The sequence below is a fragment of the Morus notabilis genome, unplaced genomic scaffold (genome assembly GCF_000414095.1).
Source record: "Morus notabilis unplaced genomic scaffold, ASM41409v2 Scaffold329, whole genome shotgun sequence".
NCBI lineage: Eukaryota > Viridiplantae > Streptophyta > Magnoliopsida > Rosales > Moraceae > Morus > Morus notabilis.
In genome coordinates, this window is record NW_010358084.1 from 739,766 (window position 1) to 755,970 (window position 16,205).

At 35.1% G+C, this 16,205-nt stretch overlaps 3 protein-coding genes across 4 annotated transcripts; 1 reads left to right on the forward strand and 2 right to left on the reverse strand.

Moving 5' to 3' along the window:
• The first annotated feature begins 1,196 nt into the window (after window positions 1-1,196).
• Window positions 1,197-3,743, forward strand: LOC21409922 (heat stress transcription factor A-2). Its single transcript, XM_010091766.2, has 3 exons — window positions 1,197-1,949; window positions 2,469-3,290; window positions 3,360-3,743. Exons 1-2 carry the CDS (start codon window positions 1,359-1,361, stop codon window positions 3,279-3,281), a joined length of 1,404 nt encoding a protein of 467 aa, XP_010090068.1. The 5' UTR covers window positions 1,197-1,358; the 3' UTR covers window positions 3,282-3,290; window positions 3,360-3,743.
• Window positions 3,744-7,201: 3,458 nt separating this feature from the next.
• On the reverse strand, window positions 7,202-10,895 carry LOC21409923 (BTB/POZ domain and ankyrin repeat-containing protein NPR1). The gene is made up of 4 exons (XM_010091767.2): window positions 10,180-10,895; window positions 8,637-9,384; window positions 7,989-8,189; window positions 7,202-7,574 (listed from the first exon to the last, which is right to left on the reverse strand). Exons 1-4 carry the CDS (start codon window positions 10,711-10,713, stop codon window positions 7,309-7,311), a joined length of 1,749 nt encoding a protein of 582 aa, XP_010090069.1. The 5' UTR covers window positions 10,714-10,895; the 3' UTR covers window positions 7,202-7,308.
• A 1,471-nt stretch (window positions 10,896-12,366) lies between these two features.
• Window positions 12,367-14,420, reverse strand: LOC21409924. 2 transcript variants are annotated; one of them, XM_010091768.2, is made up of 4 exons: window positions 14,325-14,420; window positions 13,891-14,152; window positions 13,489-13,541; window positions 12,367-13,014 (listed from the first exon to the last, which is right to left on the reverse strand). In XM_010091768.2, exons 2-4 carry the CDS (start codon window positions 14,073-14,075, stop codon window positions 12,785-12,787), a joined length of 468 nt encoding a protein of 155 aa, XP_010090070.1. In that variant the 5' UTR covers window positions 14,076-14,152; window positions 14,325-14,420; the 3' UTR covers window positions 12,367-12,784. The 2 variants fall into 2 exon arrangements, with proteins under 2 accessions (XP_010090070.1, XP_024017235.1); XM_024161467.1 differs by having other exon boundaries at window positions 13,489-13,544.
• Window positions 14,421-16,205: the final 1,785 nt, after the last annotated feature.

Consider the following 16,205-nt stretch of genomic DNA (forward strand, 5'->3'; position numbering starts at 1 on the left):
TAGTGATTCCCATAAAATGTAAATCAAGAAAAAAGTAAGGATATATCTAGAAATCAATGATTATTTTGTTATGTATAGTAGTTGTTTATCTCAGTTAAAGTTATTATATTATATAAATCAGTTAAAATTATTGTTTATATCAGAATTTTATTTTACAAATAGTAACCGTAAATTGTGTTGAAAATTTTCCTATAAATATAACTATAAAACTCTTCATTTTGTACATATTTATAAAATTAATGAAATTCTCTTTCTAAAATTTTTTTTCTTAATTTTCATAACATATTTAATTATATAGAAAATATATGAGAATTATTTGCAATTGAATTATTTTTCATAATGTTATCCAAAGGTGTTTTCAGCTACATATGGAGCTTATTTACAGTAGAACATCCAGAGTTCCTAGATTGTGCCGCGTGGGTCAAAGCTACACTTGATGAAATGGTCAAGTGTAAAATACGACTTAAATCACTCTAAAACATTCATATTAAAAGATTCCTTTATAACATTAACTTTACCTTTTACACGACAAAGTAATTAACTAAATAAATTAAGCCCTACTTTATCCACATTGTTTTGTGAACCTCACCATATTGTGTGTGACTCACGTTCCCCTCACATGCAATCCCCTTCACCTACAATGGTTTTGGCATTTCTCCAAAATTCCATGTTTTTATTTTTTGATAAAATTGGAAAATCCAGTGATGAATAAGAAAAAAAAAAAAAAAAAAAAAAAAAAAGTGGGGTTGATTCGTATGTACCCAAGGAGTCGGGGGGACGTGAAATTAAGAAGACGACAAAATCCTGAGGGTCCAGGAGATTGACACAAATGGCAACAACATAATAAATAAATAAATAAATAAAAACTTGCTTGGAATTCAGAGAAACGTGGCTGGTCACCTTCTTTGCCTTAAATGGACACACACGTATACTCTCTCTTTCCTCAACAGATGGCCCACGAACCATTCCTGTAACCATTAATATCATATATTATTTTAAATTATGATTCATAATTTTTTATAATACTTTTTTTTATAAAAAATTTAAAATTTAAAAATTATTATTATAAGTTATAATTCTAAATAGATAAACAAATTCAATATATGTATACATATATACATATATACACATATATAATATATGTATACATTTATATATTGAACAAAACAAAGTGAAAGAAAAGAAAAAAAGTCTTCTGCTTCCCACAGTCCCATTTTCTCTGATTTCCGTATACATTTCACAAGTCCTCACTTATAACCAAATGCCAAACCATTTTTTCAATTTTCTTTTTTAATGTGAAACTCTAAACCCCATAATTTTCGAGCGAAAAAAAATTTTTTGCGGAAGAAGAAAAAAAAATGGTGGCGGTGGCAGACGGTTGTGGCGGCGGAGGTTTCTCGCCATTTCCGAACACACAGTTCCCCAGAATCTCGACCGAAACCGAAGAAAACGACGCCGTCGAAGCGGAGAAAGAAGAGCTTGTTCTTCTTCCCGTCAAGGAAGAGAAAACCGCCGCGTCTTTCGACGGCGGCTCGTCGTCGTCGTCTTCTCCGACGGCAGGGCTTCCTCGGAGTCCGAGCCCTCCGCCTCCTCCGGCGAGCGTGGACGAAGAGGCGGCGACGAGAGTGGTGAAGATAAAGGAAGAGAGTGTGGAGCTTTTCGAGGAAGTTGAGGAAGATTTCGTTAATGGAGGTTGTGGGTGTTCGTCGACTTCGTCGCCGGCGGTGTCTCCGAGGCCGATGGAGGGACTGCACGAGGCGGGCCCACCGCCGTTCCTGAACAAGACGTTCCAAATGGTGGACGACCCTGAGACCGACTCCGTAGTGTCTTGGAGTGAAGGCCGTGATAGTTTTGTGGTTTGGGATTCTCATGAGTTTTCCAAGAATCATCTTTCTAAGTATTTCAAGCACAGTAATTTCTCAAGCTTCATTCGCCAGCTTAACACTTATGTGAGCATTCACTTACTTAATTTTTTTTATTTTTTATTTTTTGTGAATTTTTATAAGTATTGTGAGAGGCTCTAATACTTGATAGTATACTCTAATTTCATTGTTTTTTCCCATTTTATTTTTTTTATGGTACTGCTTTTGTTTTTTATGGCACTTTCTTACATGAGTTTTTTCCTTTTTTTTTAATGTATACCTTAAAAAAAAAGTTCTTATGGTTCTAGTCCAAATTCATTCCTTTTTCTTATTTTATTGTTTTTATGAGTTTTTCTAGTGTCATTACTTTTGTTAGGACATTGGTTACAGCTTGTAAATTGATATTGGTATTTGGTATAATTTTCTAGTCCAATTTCCAGTTATTTTTGTTTTTTAGTGCACTTTTCCCTCCTCTTTGAATGCCTTCTATTACTTCATAAACCAATTTATTTCTGCTCTACACTCTGCTCCAATTTTTTTTCCTTGGATTTTTCACGTGAGGTTTTTTTTATGGCTTAAATATCTGCCATTTCATGATCTGACCAGGGCTTTAAGAAAGTTGATCCGGACAAGTGGGAGTTTGCAAATGAAGGGTTTCAAGGAGGGAAAAGGCATTTGCTAAAGAACATCAAGAGAAGAAGCAAATACAACAAGCAGCCACAGGGAACACTAGCCTCTTCTGATTCGGCGAAAGCCGGGTTGGAATCAGAAATCAACACATTGAAGGATGACAAAAACAGCTTAAAATTAGAAATCCTTAAAGTGGGGCAACAACAAAAGGACTCACAAAATCAGCTCACTGCTGTGGAAGAGCGCATTAGATGCGCGGAATGTAGGCAACACCAAATGTTATTGTTCCTCACAAAAACCGTCATAAACCCAACTTTTGCGCAACAACTGATTCAGATGAGAAGGCAAAAGAGAGAGCTTGATGGGGTTGAAATAGCCAAGAGAAGAAGAATTCTCTCCACCCCGGATCCCGAACACGTCGCGATGCAATCTATTCTCACTGAAAACTTGACAGACACCGCTAATACAACTACTACTACTAGTACACAGCCGCCAAAAGAATTAAATTTTCCAGCTACAATGAATGGTGAATCATGTAGCGCTATTCAGGATATTCATGAGGAGGCTAAGGAGATGCGTGGAGCAAGTTTGGGTTCAGATATGTTCTCGGCTTACAATGTCATGTCGGAGAATTTGCTAGATGACATTTCAGTTCTTGAGGAAGAGATGTCTGTAAATGACTCCAAGTTTTACCATGAATTGGAGGATTTGATAGAGAAGCCGCGGGATTGGGGTGGATATATGACTAGTCTGATTGAGCAAACTGGTTGTATTGGGTCCTTGCTTTGAGCTCAAAAGGTATATTTTGTTCATACTTTGTCCTTGAGGCAATTACCATTTTGTGACATGTGAAAATAATGTTTGCAGGTTGGGGAAAAAGATTTGAGCTGAGGAAGAAGTGACAAGGGTATTTTTTGACCAAATCCATTTTGGTTAAAGCAATACTTTGAAAGTGTTTGATATGTTCATCATGAATAGGAAGGACTTTTTATTTTTTTTTTTGGTTGCTTTTAGGATGTGGGTGATTTGCACTTTGCCCATTTAAAATGTCTTGCAAGTTTCCTATCTTGTATACAGGAATTCCCACAGCATGATCATGCATACTAGTTAGCAAGCATCCTAGTTTGTGAATATGTATATACATAGACACACGTACATGTTTAATATCATCGTTCAAGTTTAGTTCTCGTCATGGTTAATGGTGATTTCTGCTTTCTGAGTGAAATCCTATTTGGTTGGTTTAATATATGACGGCTTAATTTTGTGAATTGTTGGTTTTTTTTCCCCTTTCTGTTAATGGGAATTGATTGCAGTTCAAACTTTGTGTTTAACTTATAACGAGCACCATGCATAGTAGATTGCAGGAGAGGGTCCCCTCAGAGTGAACAAGTGAAGCGCGCGCGCGCGCGCGCGCACACGTGTGTGTGTGTGTGTATTTATTTATTTATGCAGTGATATACTAGCTCTTGGAGAACGTTCAGTTGGTTTCGTGTATCAGATGTTTTAAGTGTGGTCTGAAATCCTGAATGCCTTGTCCTTTGACGTGTTTTTCTCTTCGGTTCTGTCCACTTTTGCATTACCTCTTTTGGTAGTCTTTACTTTTGCTCCGGTGGGACAAGTGTTTTTATGATTAGGTTAATTTTTCACCGATAAGATCTATTTTGTGTGGCGCGTGGCGCTGCACAAATCCAACTGTTAAAAAATTAATTTAATGGTTAAAAACACTTGAACCATCGAGTAAAATAATTTGCTTTTACGTACCTCTTTAATTCAGTGTCAAAGGAAAGGAATGTATATTACCTAGGCGAGGAAAAGCCAATTAGGAAGTTGAATTTGGTTACTTCTCGGGGAAGGTACGATGTAGGTACTGCTATTTTGACTATTGAGTTAAGATTTTAATGGTCCATACGATGTAGGTACTGCTATTTTGACTATTGAGTTAAGATTTTAATGGTCCAATTTATAAGTGTGTTATTTCGACTATTAAATTAAGATTTTAATGGTCTAATTTATAAGTATTCATATTAAAAATTTAATACGGTGCGCGGAATTGAACTTTTACAATCACATGTTTGGCCGTTATAAATTTAATCCTAACAACTAAAACAGAACTATCTAGCAGTAGTTAAAAAGGGAGTCCTGTATCAGCAAAACCAACTAATATTCGAAGCCAAGACACATGTTTGTGATGAGACATTAAGCTACAATAGACGAATGTTCAGTAGTTGGGCAATCTGATGTTTAAGATGGTCACTTCAAGCCATACAGAAATCTCTAAAATGTTTGCAAAATGTAGAGGTAAGAAGTTATTATTAACGACTTCCAAAAACTTGTTAAGTTGCATTTCAATAAAAGGAAAAAATGTGATAACTCCAAAGAGATACCTTGTGGAGAATTGATCTTCATTAAGAAAAATAATAGGAACTGAAATCTTTGTCGGGCACTAATCTAGATCATGCTAAACATAATTTACGCAAGGAATAGGCATTCTTAAAACAGACGGGAGTTGATGGAACTGGCCCCACCAAGCTTAACCTATTTTATAGTATCAAATAAATAATACTTACAAAAGGAGATTTTACAGTGGAAACTGTTATTTTACGTTACTGGTATAGTATAATTTATAGAGCTTGTGATTTAATTTATGGATTAGTTTTTTAACCTTTAATTTTAGTAGGCACATTAAAAATTTTGTATCGTGTAACATAGAATAATTTCTTTGACAAATTAAACCGTTGAAAAATAAATCGAACGGCTAAAACAACGTAAAATTACAATTCATACTGTAAAAGTTTCGATTGGAAGTAAAAAGGGAGCAGTTTAAAAGCTTGTATAAGGAGTTTAAAACCTTTGTATTGTTTCGAATTGCCCCAAACAGAATCACAGCAAATATTGATTTCTGACTAGTTAAAATTTGTCATTAAGTTGAGAGAGAGTTGATCACAAACACATAAGTGAGTACTCATTATGATCTATTCTTATGTGAATAACAAACCATCAACATTAAAAGGTTAAAGCTTTCTAGACGATTACCTAATTCATTGTAACCTTCACATCTATATCTTACAGATAAAATAATAATACTATATAAGTGAGTAAATATTAGAGTAACCAATAAAACCACATCTATATATACATATATATAGATAATTTTAAGAACAAATAATTAGATTTTTTTTTTCCACATTAGAGCGCACCTTTTAGGGACTTCTAGACTCTAGTAAATAAATAGTTGATTTACTTCAAAATAGTTGAAAACATGCTATTTACTTTAAACAATTTTCAAATAACAATATGCAAAATTGAAATGTTTTCGTGGGGAGAATCTATTCTTCTTTCTTTCTTTCATTGGCCTGTCTTTTTTGATATGACCTCCTCATTGACAGGATCAATCTTTGATCACTGAATCAGATGAAAATTATATTAGATTAAAAAAATACGTTTATGCCAAAATCAACACAATTATTGAAGAAAACAAATAGAAGTGGTATAATTTTTCAATAGTTATTTTGTTCAGTGTCTATAAAAGAAATATCATTTTCAGTAATTCATTTTTACATTGTCTATAAGAGAGATCTCCCAAGATTAACGTGTCGCTTTTTGTCCTTGTGACTAGAGAATTAGATATTCTCCTTTCTTTTTCAAGTATGGGAAAATTAAGACTCCATTCATTTTATCGATTCGAGTTTTGTTACGGTAAAAAATTCTCAAAAACAGTTACTTCTAACTTTTTTACTGTAATAAAAAGCTCTTACATAAAGTCATATCTCAACTCAAATTAAAAACTCGAATCAGCAAATTAAATGGACGTTCAATTTAGTTAGTTCTCCACTAGAAAGTTCAAGCACAACCCACCAACGTTGAAAGGCAAGCCACGTGTGTAATGAGACGTTAAAGCTATCGTAGATACAGTAGTAGTTGGGGAGTCTACCGTGTAAGATCGTACCATTAAGCCAAATAGAAACCTTTCAAAATGTTGCATAATGTAGAGATATGACAATAAGTTATCACTAACGACTCTGGAACTTACAAAGTTGCAATTCAATGCAAGGTAGAAGCTATGGTGAGGTTTTGAAGAATTATGAACTTCAATAAATAATAATAATAATAATAATAATAATAATAATAAAAGTAACTCAAACTCTAATCAGGGGGAAATCTAGATCCTACTAACACAATTTAAGCAAGAATACGCATTCTTAAAACAGATAAGAATTAAGAATAATGGAACTGGCCCCACCCAATGCTTAATCTATGTATATAGTCATAAAAAACTGCCTTTTAGTGATTGGTCCAAAAAAAAAACCTGCCTTTTAGTCAAAAAGCAGGATGGTGAATTCAGCCAAACAATAAATAAATAAATAAAGCAGCATGGTGAAAATCTGACGCGTACCATATCTCTGTTTTTTCGAGTAGCTAATAAGATCAGTTAATTAGCGCATCACCGTTTTCAATACTGATGTTTTAATGCTATTGTAAATTCTATTCAATATTTACTCAAAACACGGATAGAAATGAAACAAAAGGACTAAAAATTCAAGCACTGACATCATCATTATGAAACAAGAAGCTCGCCTCCATTCTATTAACACTTCGAACTATGATACAAAAAGGGGAGGAGCCAAAAAAAAAAAAAAAAAAAAAGGAAAAAAAAAAACAAAAAAAAAAAAACAAAAATAAAAGACCAAAAAAAAAAAAAAAAAAAGGAAGAAGAAAAACGAACAAAGAAAAACTAGAATGAAAGAGCTAAACCAAGAAGAAAAAATTGAGTATGGTAAGACAACAAATCGCTGCACCTTATAATTTGCCAAAGTCCTTATTTGTTGATGCTGAGCTTACCACCTGGCCTTACAATTGAAGTGGAAGATGAAGAAGATGATATTGCAGACCAATCGATTTCTTCTTTATCTTCGTTGAATGCTTTACTGAGCACTTCTTGCAGTTCCAAATACCTCCTTTTCTTTACCAGACGTTCTGTAGGAGTGTCATGTCCCAGGTATGCTAGCAGTGACAAGTCATCAGCATCCATGATCTTATTTAGTACTTCTGAGCAACGAGGGAAGAAGCGTTTCCCAAGTTCCACTGCCCACAGAAAAGAAGACAATCAGGTAAAAGATATGGATAATAATAGTTTTTGGTTTTTAGACTTTAGTAATTAGATGGAAATTTCTAGCTCCACCATTGAGTAGGAATCCTAAAATTGCCTTCTAAGTTGATCAACTATTCGCAGAAGAACAACCTACTAATTTAAGATAGTTGGATTTTGTTTTCTCTATTGGCTCCAAATCATTCAAGCTTAAGCAACGAATGAAGTGAGACAAGTATTATCATATGAGAATTCCTAGTCTCAAAAGGGTTCTCAGCTGTTACAGCTGTTAAGTATGTTGAGCCGGGATTCTTTAGGTAGGTGTTAATTGAAAACAGATATTTAGTAATGTAAATTGAAGGATAATAAAACTGAGCTATTGCTAACTTGGTGCATGTAGAAATCATTACCAGTTCTAGAAAGTGCTTTCAGTCTGATCAGATGCTCCTCCTGAATCTTGAAAGGAGCTTCATTTAAGTCTACTGTTTTTCTCTTAGCACCATTTAAATTCTTCGAACTTAGCCCGTCTAAGAACTCAGAAGTGTCATCAATTTGAGAAATATCCATTACGACCTTGGCTTCCATGGGAAATAGAAGTTTCGCCAGTCCAACTGAAAAGAGATAAGGAATCAACTGCTTAATTATCCAAAATTTGATTAAATTTATATAAACTATCCCTACAAGCTTCGAGTTCCATATGCATTATTCGCAGAATGATTGATTACTAACTCAGTCCAAAGGAAAGGAGAATGAGTACAAAGAAAAATCTCATTTCAAGAGGAAAGAGAGAACCTCCATATTAGGGGGTGAAAATTTACTGATGAGAAGAAATTACAGAAGCAAGTTTATTGTTCCTCGGAGAACCTCCGTATTAGAAGGTGGAGTCTGCTAAGAAGAAAAAGACGCACCTAGCCAGAAAGATGCAATGAACAAACTACCCAAAGAAATGCCAAATCATTTGAGAAAAGACCCTGAAGCTAAAAGTTCACTAAAATACTCTTCACAAGTTGCAATTTGTATGATAGGGAAAGGGATATAATAGATCATTAGCAAATTACCTCTATTCTCAAGGTACAACAATTTCATCCGCAGATCATCACCTGCCATGGCAAGAGACATTGAAGCTTCTCCCAACAATGGATCCCTTCTTTCAGCTTGCTCCAATATCTCTATGCATAACCGATCATTGGGAGAAGCTTTGCCTTCCTCGGAGAACTTAAAGTAATCTTCAGCCCTCGTTAGCCGTTTTGTTATCTGAAGTGCTTTTCTACCGTCCAAGGTAAGATCTGATGGTCGTGCTCCTTTTATCAAAAGAGATACTATAATCTTAGGCTCTCTCCGCATTGCAGCAACATGCAGAACAGTGTATCCCCTAGCATTCCTGCAATTAACATCAGCGAGTCCAAGATCAAGCAGCTCTGTCGTAGTCTTTGCATCGCAGTATGCCACAGCATAGTGGAGCGCATGAGCATCATCAAGATTTGTATGTCCTTCTTTTAATAGCATCCTCACTAATTCAACATCATCTGAATCTAGAGCCCTATGGATTCTCTTCACATGTTTGTCGGGAAAGATGTGACCTTCGGAATTTTCAAAGCCAAGCTCCAACCGCGAATCCATTATCTGTTTAACAGTGTGTTGGGGCAAGGCCTTATCAAGAGTAACAACATCAACATCAGATTTAACAATAATCTCAATGCACCTCTCTAGCAGCCTGTCACAGGCTTTACCGCACACATTTGCAACAGATAGAACCACCAAGACGTCATCGATTGCAATCTTGTCAAGAATATCTAAAAGATGCATCTGAAATCAAAGCAAATAACAAACATAACTCGGTGCACATGCGCGTATAATTTTTTGTATGAAGAAGAAAAAGAAGCTTAGAGGAAGTATTCGCCACAAGAAGTTGCTTAGTATCAGCATAACAGTATATGAAGATGTAATTCTCCTATACAAATGAAAACTTTACAATTCAACACCAAGTATAGTAAGTGCAACAATGCCCACAAAAAGTATTCAACCAGATTGGGCAACAGAGTCCAAGTATTTTGTGTAAAACCCGACACAACACAAAACATATCCAGAGGGCTCAAGGAAACTGAAAGGGCAAGTAGTCACAATAAACAGTATCAAAGACGCACAACAATATGTCTCGTCCAAATTGTCTTTCATATCCTATAAAATTTGGAGGTATGAGCAGCACCGTTGCAGTATAAGCTGTCCTTTGAACTAAAGAAAAAATGTAGTGAATGCTCGTTTTGGACACTTGTTTCTGACAATGTCAGTGAATGGATAATTTGCCTAATTTCGTTAAGAGTTTTGTATAGAGTAAATTAGTGATTTACCATTGTGAATTAGTAATTCAGTGGAAATTCCATAACAATAAAAAGAAAACAACTTGAGCTTTTTTTTTTTCTTGGAAAAGGGGTGCAAAATTATTGATATGCAGCAATGCCACAAAAAACAATTCAACCGATCATGAAATCTCTTCATCAAAAAATAATAATAATAATCAATGCAAATGAAAGTTTCCATTTTCCAATCCAAACAGCTGAAGAAAACTGAAAACGGAGGTGTCAAAAACTTACAAGCCTATACCTGGTAAAGCGCCACCAACTCGGAGACCTGAAACGTGAAAGAAGCATAGAGCACCTCAACCATGAAATCCACCGTCGGCCGACAAGCCGCGTGCGAGCAATCCTCGTCCACGCATAGGCAAACCCCCTTCGCTAACGCCCCAACCTTTCCGCTATACAAATAACCCAAAACCGCCACCAATGGATCGAACCCAACCTCGTAACCCTTTGCCAACTCGTTCAATTCGAATCTCGAACCCTTCTCCCGCGATCCGCAGAACATGTTCCGGAAGAATCCGCTTCTTGCCGCCAGAATGCACCGGTGGACGGGGACCTCCCGGCCGCCGCTCACGACAAGCCTCGCGTCGGCTAAGAAGTCGAACTCCGGGGAATTGAAGGCCGACCGGAGATTCTCCGAGAGCCGGTTTAGGGCCGAGACATCCGACGGCGGTGAATTCTCCGACGACGAGGGCAGTTGTTGGCCCACGCAGCATATGCTGCTGTTGCTGTTGCTCAGGATCTCGTTGGAATCAGAAAAGCCGGTTTTGGAATCCATGGGAGGAGCTTTCTTCCTTTGACCTGGCTAATGCGCGGTGATCGCCATTATATATACGCGCGAGCTTCCATGGCCGGCTTGGATTCGGAGGTCAGAGGAGAGAGGGTGAGCTTAGATTAGCAGAGAACATGGCTGACGACGAGTGACCGGGAGTGAGAACAAAAAAATCTCAAAGGTGTAAAAGAAAAAATGACATTTTAAAATCAGGAAAATTAATTTAGTTTGGTTTATTATTTTAATATTTTTTGTTTTTGTTTTTTTTTAATTTGTTTCCCGCGGATTTTAGTCCGTGGATCAGGACCCATCGTTAAAAACTTAACAGCCGCAGCTTTGATCTTTTGTTGGGAATATGAGGGAATTCGACGGAATCTAATCTTGTTCTGATTCTCATTCAACGAGGACCGTCCATTGAGGAACGATCTGACTGCCCATTATTATCAACAGCGTAGTTACAGTGGTGCTCACTGTAGGCTATTGATGAATGTGGCATTTTTTTTTTAAGGAAAACTGTTGCATTAATCAATCAAAATCATATCAGTACTTACAAAACTAACAATACAATTAGAATATCCCTCTAATCAATAGCTCAAAAAAAAAAAAAAAACTTGATTAATGTATGGACAACTCCATTACAATAACGATAAATGTGACTACATAAATCATCATTAACTTTGTCCATCAAGATGTCGTTTAAAATAAAAAATTCTGCAACATAGTAACAATAATCATTTACAACTCTTGTCTCTCTCTTTTATAGTGCAAATTTAAAAGGAAAATTGAACTTCAATCTACTTGAAGAATGAGCTTGATCCCGCCCCACATGGCACATATTACAAATACAATACCACAATCTATTAATCGAATAGAAGTCTTAAAATAAAATTATGAAAAATCGAACACCGAAACCATTCAAATGAGAAAAGAAAAAGAGGCATGTCCTACTCCTAATCGTTGCACCACCCAATTGATGGTAACACGGCATTTGTTTTGCGTGGATGAGCTGAATTCCGGTTCAAGCCGTTAAAGGTGGTTTGGACTTAAAAACAAAATTTTATTTATTTTTCAGTTTGTATCATGTTTAAATTTTATGATTCGTTTGGTATGAGAATTTAATCAGAGTGATTCTAATCATGATTCTGAAACTAAAATCATGATTCATGATTTTAGGTTCAAATTATAATTCTGAAACTATGATTCAGAATCAGGGGTTTGAATCACCTTAAATCAAGAGGGGGTGGTGATTTTAGAATTATGAGTGATTCTGATTTAACACATCACATCAGATTCTGAATCATGGTTCAGAATCATCCAAACTAAATACTAATTCAGAATCACCGTAAACAAACACTGATTCTAAATTAAGATCTAAAATCATAATTCTAGATTCATTTACCACACGCTTCCCTAATGATCTACGGTGTTTGTGTTTCATATGCTTTATGGGTATTTATTGTGGATTGTTTTTTAGCCTTTGGCTTTGTAACGTCATCACCACCGTTTTTCACTCTGCTTCTAGCTAATACTAATAGATTTTTTGTTGCCCACTTGCGTCCGCTTTGTCCCAATCCATACTTTAAAGCTTAGGGATAGAATAAAGTTCTCATTCAAACCCTTCTTCTTCTTGTCTTGTTCTTTAATGGAACATGAAAACATAAAAATGAGCACTTTTGTTCATTCTATAAATAAGTACAATATATAGATCCTTTTTGGGTTCCCTTATAAAGGGTGGCTTTCAAGTATACAAAACAATACAATCATCTCTAGCTTCTCAAAGGGCATGTACATGATCAACTCCAATGTCCACATTTCCTCTAGCTAAACCTTAAGTAACATTTTTCTTCACACAAATCTTACAAACAAAAACTCAGAACTTTTAAGCCTTAATGGATTTCAGAGCTAAACACTTTAAGCAATGAAAAGCAAATATCAAGTCATATCAATTTTATATCACCATTCTTGTGACTTAGGGGAGCACGATCTTTACAAACCCTTTACCAATATATATTGAACCCCAAATTCACCCATCCATTCTTGGTGAGGGAAGAAAAATATATAAATATAATAATTTTTTTTAATGCTCTTTCTTAGGATGAATCCCCTGAAAAACAGCCTCAATTTCTTCTTTTGCTCTTTCAAAAACACTTGGACCCTTAACCTCATCGATTGGAGTACTCTCGTCAATGTCATCGCTCATGCCATGTGTTTCTTTGTGATGATGGTGTGGAGACTTCTCATGGTGCATGATTTTTTCAATGGTTTCCTTAGCTTTCTCAATAAAATTAGGTTTCCTGACATCACAATCTGAAAAAATGGAACATGATGTGGAAACTTGAGAAACACAAGCTAAAGATAAAATAAACGAAACAAAAGCTTATTAGTTATGGTCCTAATGGAGGTCATGAAACTGGTTAAAGTCTAACAACAAGCAGTAACACAAAGAAAGACTCCTCAAAGGCAGTTTGCACAAGTGTGTGTTAAAATCTTTTCGAGACCAACAAATATAAATCTGAACATGGCAAAGTTCAGTTAAAAAACCATTACCCATCTCAACATGAAGTCACTATTCTTCAAAACATGAATGATAACAGCTGAGAAGAAACAGTAAGATGTATATAGACAAGCAAAACAGCCATAAACACAATCCACACAACAATATAAGTTCGATTCCGTCCTATTTCCGAACAAAAGATGAACCCCACTATCCAATTCTCTCAAAATTCCCAATCTACAAGACATCACAATAGTGTGAAATAGAAATACACATAAAAGTTATACCTGGCCCAGAATTCGGGTTCTCCTGATTGCGCTCTTCCTTTCTGCCTTTCTCTCTGCTATACCACAAAACAACAAGAGTTTTAAATGCAAGAACAAGAAAATGTATAGTTTGGCACTAAGTCTGTTATATCAAACAGTGAACAAGTGTTTACACTTTATATATCCAAGAACAAAAATCGTATCTGTCTAATTTATCAAACTTTAACGCATCATCATAATTGGTTGCAAACATAGCCCGGTAGTATATATATACACACACACACACCTGACTCCTTCACAAAATGTAGAGTTCAAATCCCAACTCCAAATTCAAAAATAAAATAAAATAAAACTACATAAGAAAAGAAAATAACTGCATTAACAGGAAATATGGACAGAAAAAATTGGATTTTATTTTGAAACCTTGTTCCATGAGTTGGAGACTCGTTCTTGGAATGAATTGTTTGGATGAGAGCCTCAACCTCCTCTTTCGCTCGCTCAAACAGATTTGGGGCTTTGACATCATCCAATGCCGTTTCCTCGTCAATATCTTCACGCATTCCCTGGGTTTCCTTGTGATCACGTGCTGCCGATTTTTCGTCGCGCATTGTTGCTTGGATTTCTTCCTTTCCTAGTTTCCTCTCTCAAACAAACTTATGATTTAATGTTTTTGCTTCTCTATTATCTGTTAATTTCATAATCGAATAGTTAATGGAGAAATCCCAATCTTTCGGATTCAAAATCTAATCGGATTCAAAATTTTCATTTCCAAATACGAAAGAATCGAAAGATCATGAATCACAAATTGCATTCCGTAAACTAGATCATGAGAGTGATTGGGGAAGAGAAATCGTTACCTGATGTCGAGAATCTCGTTGTATGATTGATCAGATCAGATTTGAGTTTGGGAGCGCAGAGAATTGAGAAAGAAGGATTAAGGAAGGCATCGGAATTTCCTGTGGGAAAAAAAAAACGAATATTCCAGATTGGATTAAAGCAGCGATTGGGTTCCACTGCCACGTAGGAAGCGCTTGGCGGCGGGGAATCGGATCCGCTTCAGTGAGAACGTGGCACAAAAGTTGATTTGGAAGTATTCTGTCGGAGTGTATCGAGACACTATTTTGTAGGAGGTCGTAGCCCGTAGGATTTTAGAACGACATGTCGTTTGTCGTGCCAGGTGCTTGTCGCCCAAATCTAAATGACATGTTAAAATTGTTTCTCGCGGGAAAAATGACGGGTGCGTTGGAAATTAGTTTTAAAATAATTTTATCTTTAATAAAAAATAAAAGTAGATTATTTAAAGAATTATTTTTAAAATGTTTTTAAAATTATATTTAGTTAGTTTTTTAAAAGATTATTTTGAATATAATAAAATAATGAAATCGTGTTTGATTATACTTATTAATTAATAAATTATAATATTAGTGATAAGTATTAGAAAATAAAAATAAAAAAGTGAAAATAATTTTTAACTGTTTTTTAAATTTATTTACAAAAATTATTCTCACTATTTTCGTTTTCAAAATATTTCTTAAACAAACGTCATTTTGTTTTTAATTTCATTTTTTTCTCTTTGAAAAATGTGAAAAACGTTTTGGAAACAAAACTAAACACACCTGATAGGTCTTCCTGAAAAATAAATAAATAAATAAATAATAAATCTACTAGTTACTGAGAGCATTTTTCATGCAGTGCTAAAGTGGTGTTAATATTAGGACATTTTTTTTTTCCTTTTCAAATAAAATGTTGTTTTTATGTTAAAAATAAGAAAAAAAAAAAAAAAAAAAAAAAAAAATTTTAAAAAAAAAAAAAAAAAAAAAAAAAAAAAAAAAAACTTGTACAACAACAAAACAACGACAACTCTAACGTGGCAAATGTTTTTGGCTGATTTGGTATGATAAGGTCTTTTTGGCGCTCCACCCGGTAGAGCCGTAGAGATTGAAGCAATTGTGTCGGTATAATGCTGAAGTCACTAGTTATTGTGAGCGAAATTCTATAGATGACTGGGCAATATTGTAAATATTGTTTGATTGCCATGATACATTGGTAAGTTTAATTGAATTATCTTTTAGCGTTAATGTGCTGGTTCTGTTTGGTTAAACGGCGATGTAACATGACATGATGACTACATAACATTTTGTGCTGATTAATATAACATAAACAAGAAGATAACGTGCTAATAATACTGGTGATCATAATAGTAACTATTGTGATATATTGTTGGTTTTGACGGCTGGAATTCGCCAAACAAAAGTCTCTCACAATCACCAACTATGAATCAACTAGATGTGAAAATTTGTACACTCCACACTGGCGCGGCCTGGCCCGCTTAAATGTTCAGATTTGGCTGGGATTTTGAGCTTAAAACCTTATTCAAACCTAGTCCTTAACATCTTTTTTTTAGGGGATAAAAAGAAAAATAACATAATTAGTAAAGTGATTACTAAATCATAGCATATTTTTTAAACACAATAAATTATAGCATAATTTGTTTTTTTAAGTTTTAAACAATATTAAAAATCTAAAAATACCCCTAAACCTCCTTTTCCACCTCACTCCTCTCCCTAAACATTTGTTTTAAAAAAATAGTAAATTATAGCATATTTTTTTAAAATAGCTAGATTATAGTCAAGTCCACCATGGCTGGGACCGGCAGCCCACTCCGACGACCGGAGACCATTTTCCAGCAACCTGTGACCATTTTTTAGCGACCTGTGACTGTTTTCTACTGACCGTTT

What these genes read in the sequence shown, in the direction of transcription:
- LOC21409922 (XM_010091766.2), top strand. Translation starts at nt 1,359, where the DNA reads ATGGTGGCGGTGGCAGACGGTTGTGGCGGCGGAGGTTTCTCGCCATTT. An exon ending in TTCGCCAGCTTAACACTTAT is followed by an intron (nt 1,950 to 2,468) that starts GTGAGCATTCAC and finishes TGATCTGACCAG; the next exon opens with GGCTTTAAGAAAGTTGATCC.
- LOC21409923 (XM_010091767.2), bottom strand. Translation starts at nt 10,713, where the DNA reads ATGGATTCCAAAACCGGCTTTTCTGATTCCAACGAGATCCTGAGCAAC. An exon ending in AGTTGGTGGCGCTTTACCAG is followed by an intron (nt 9,385 to 10,179) that starts GTATAGGCTTGT and finishes CTTTGATTTCAG; the next exon opens with ATGCATCTTTTAGATATTCT. An exon ending in GAAAGCACTTTCTAGAACTG is followed by an intron (nt 7,575 to 7,988) that starts GTAATGATTTCT and finishes TTCTGTGGGCAG; the next exon opens with TGGAACTTGGGAAACGCTTC.
- LOC21409924 (XM_024161467.1), bottom strand. Translation starts at nt 14,075, where the DNA reads ATGCGCGACGAAAAATCGGCAGCACGTGATCACAAGGAAACCCAGGGA. An exon ending in TCTCCAACTCATGGAACAAG is followed by an intron (nt 13,545 to 13,890) that starts GTTTCAAAATAA and finishes TTTGTGGTATAG; the next exon opens with CAGAGAGAAAGGCAGAAAGG. An exon ending in GAACCCGAATTCTGGGCCAG is followed by an intron (nt 13,015 to 13,488) that starts GTATAACTTTTA and finishes CCATTTTTTCAG; the next exon opens with ATTGTGATGTCAGGAAACCT.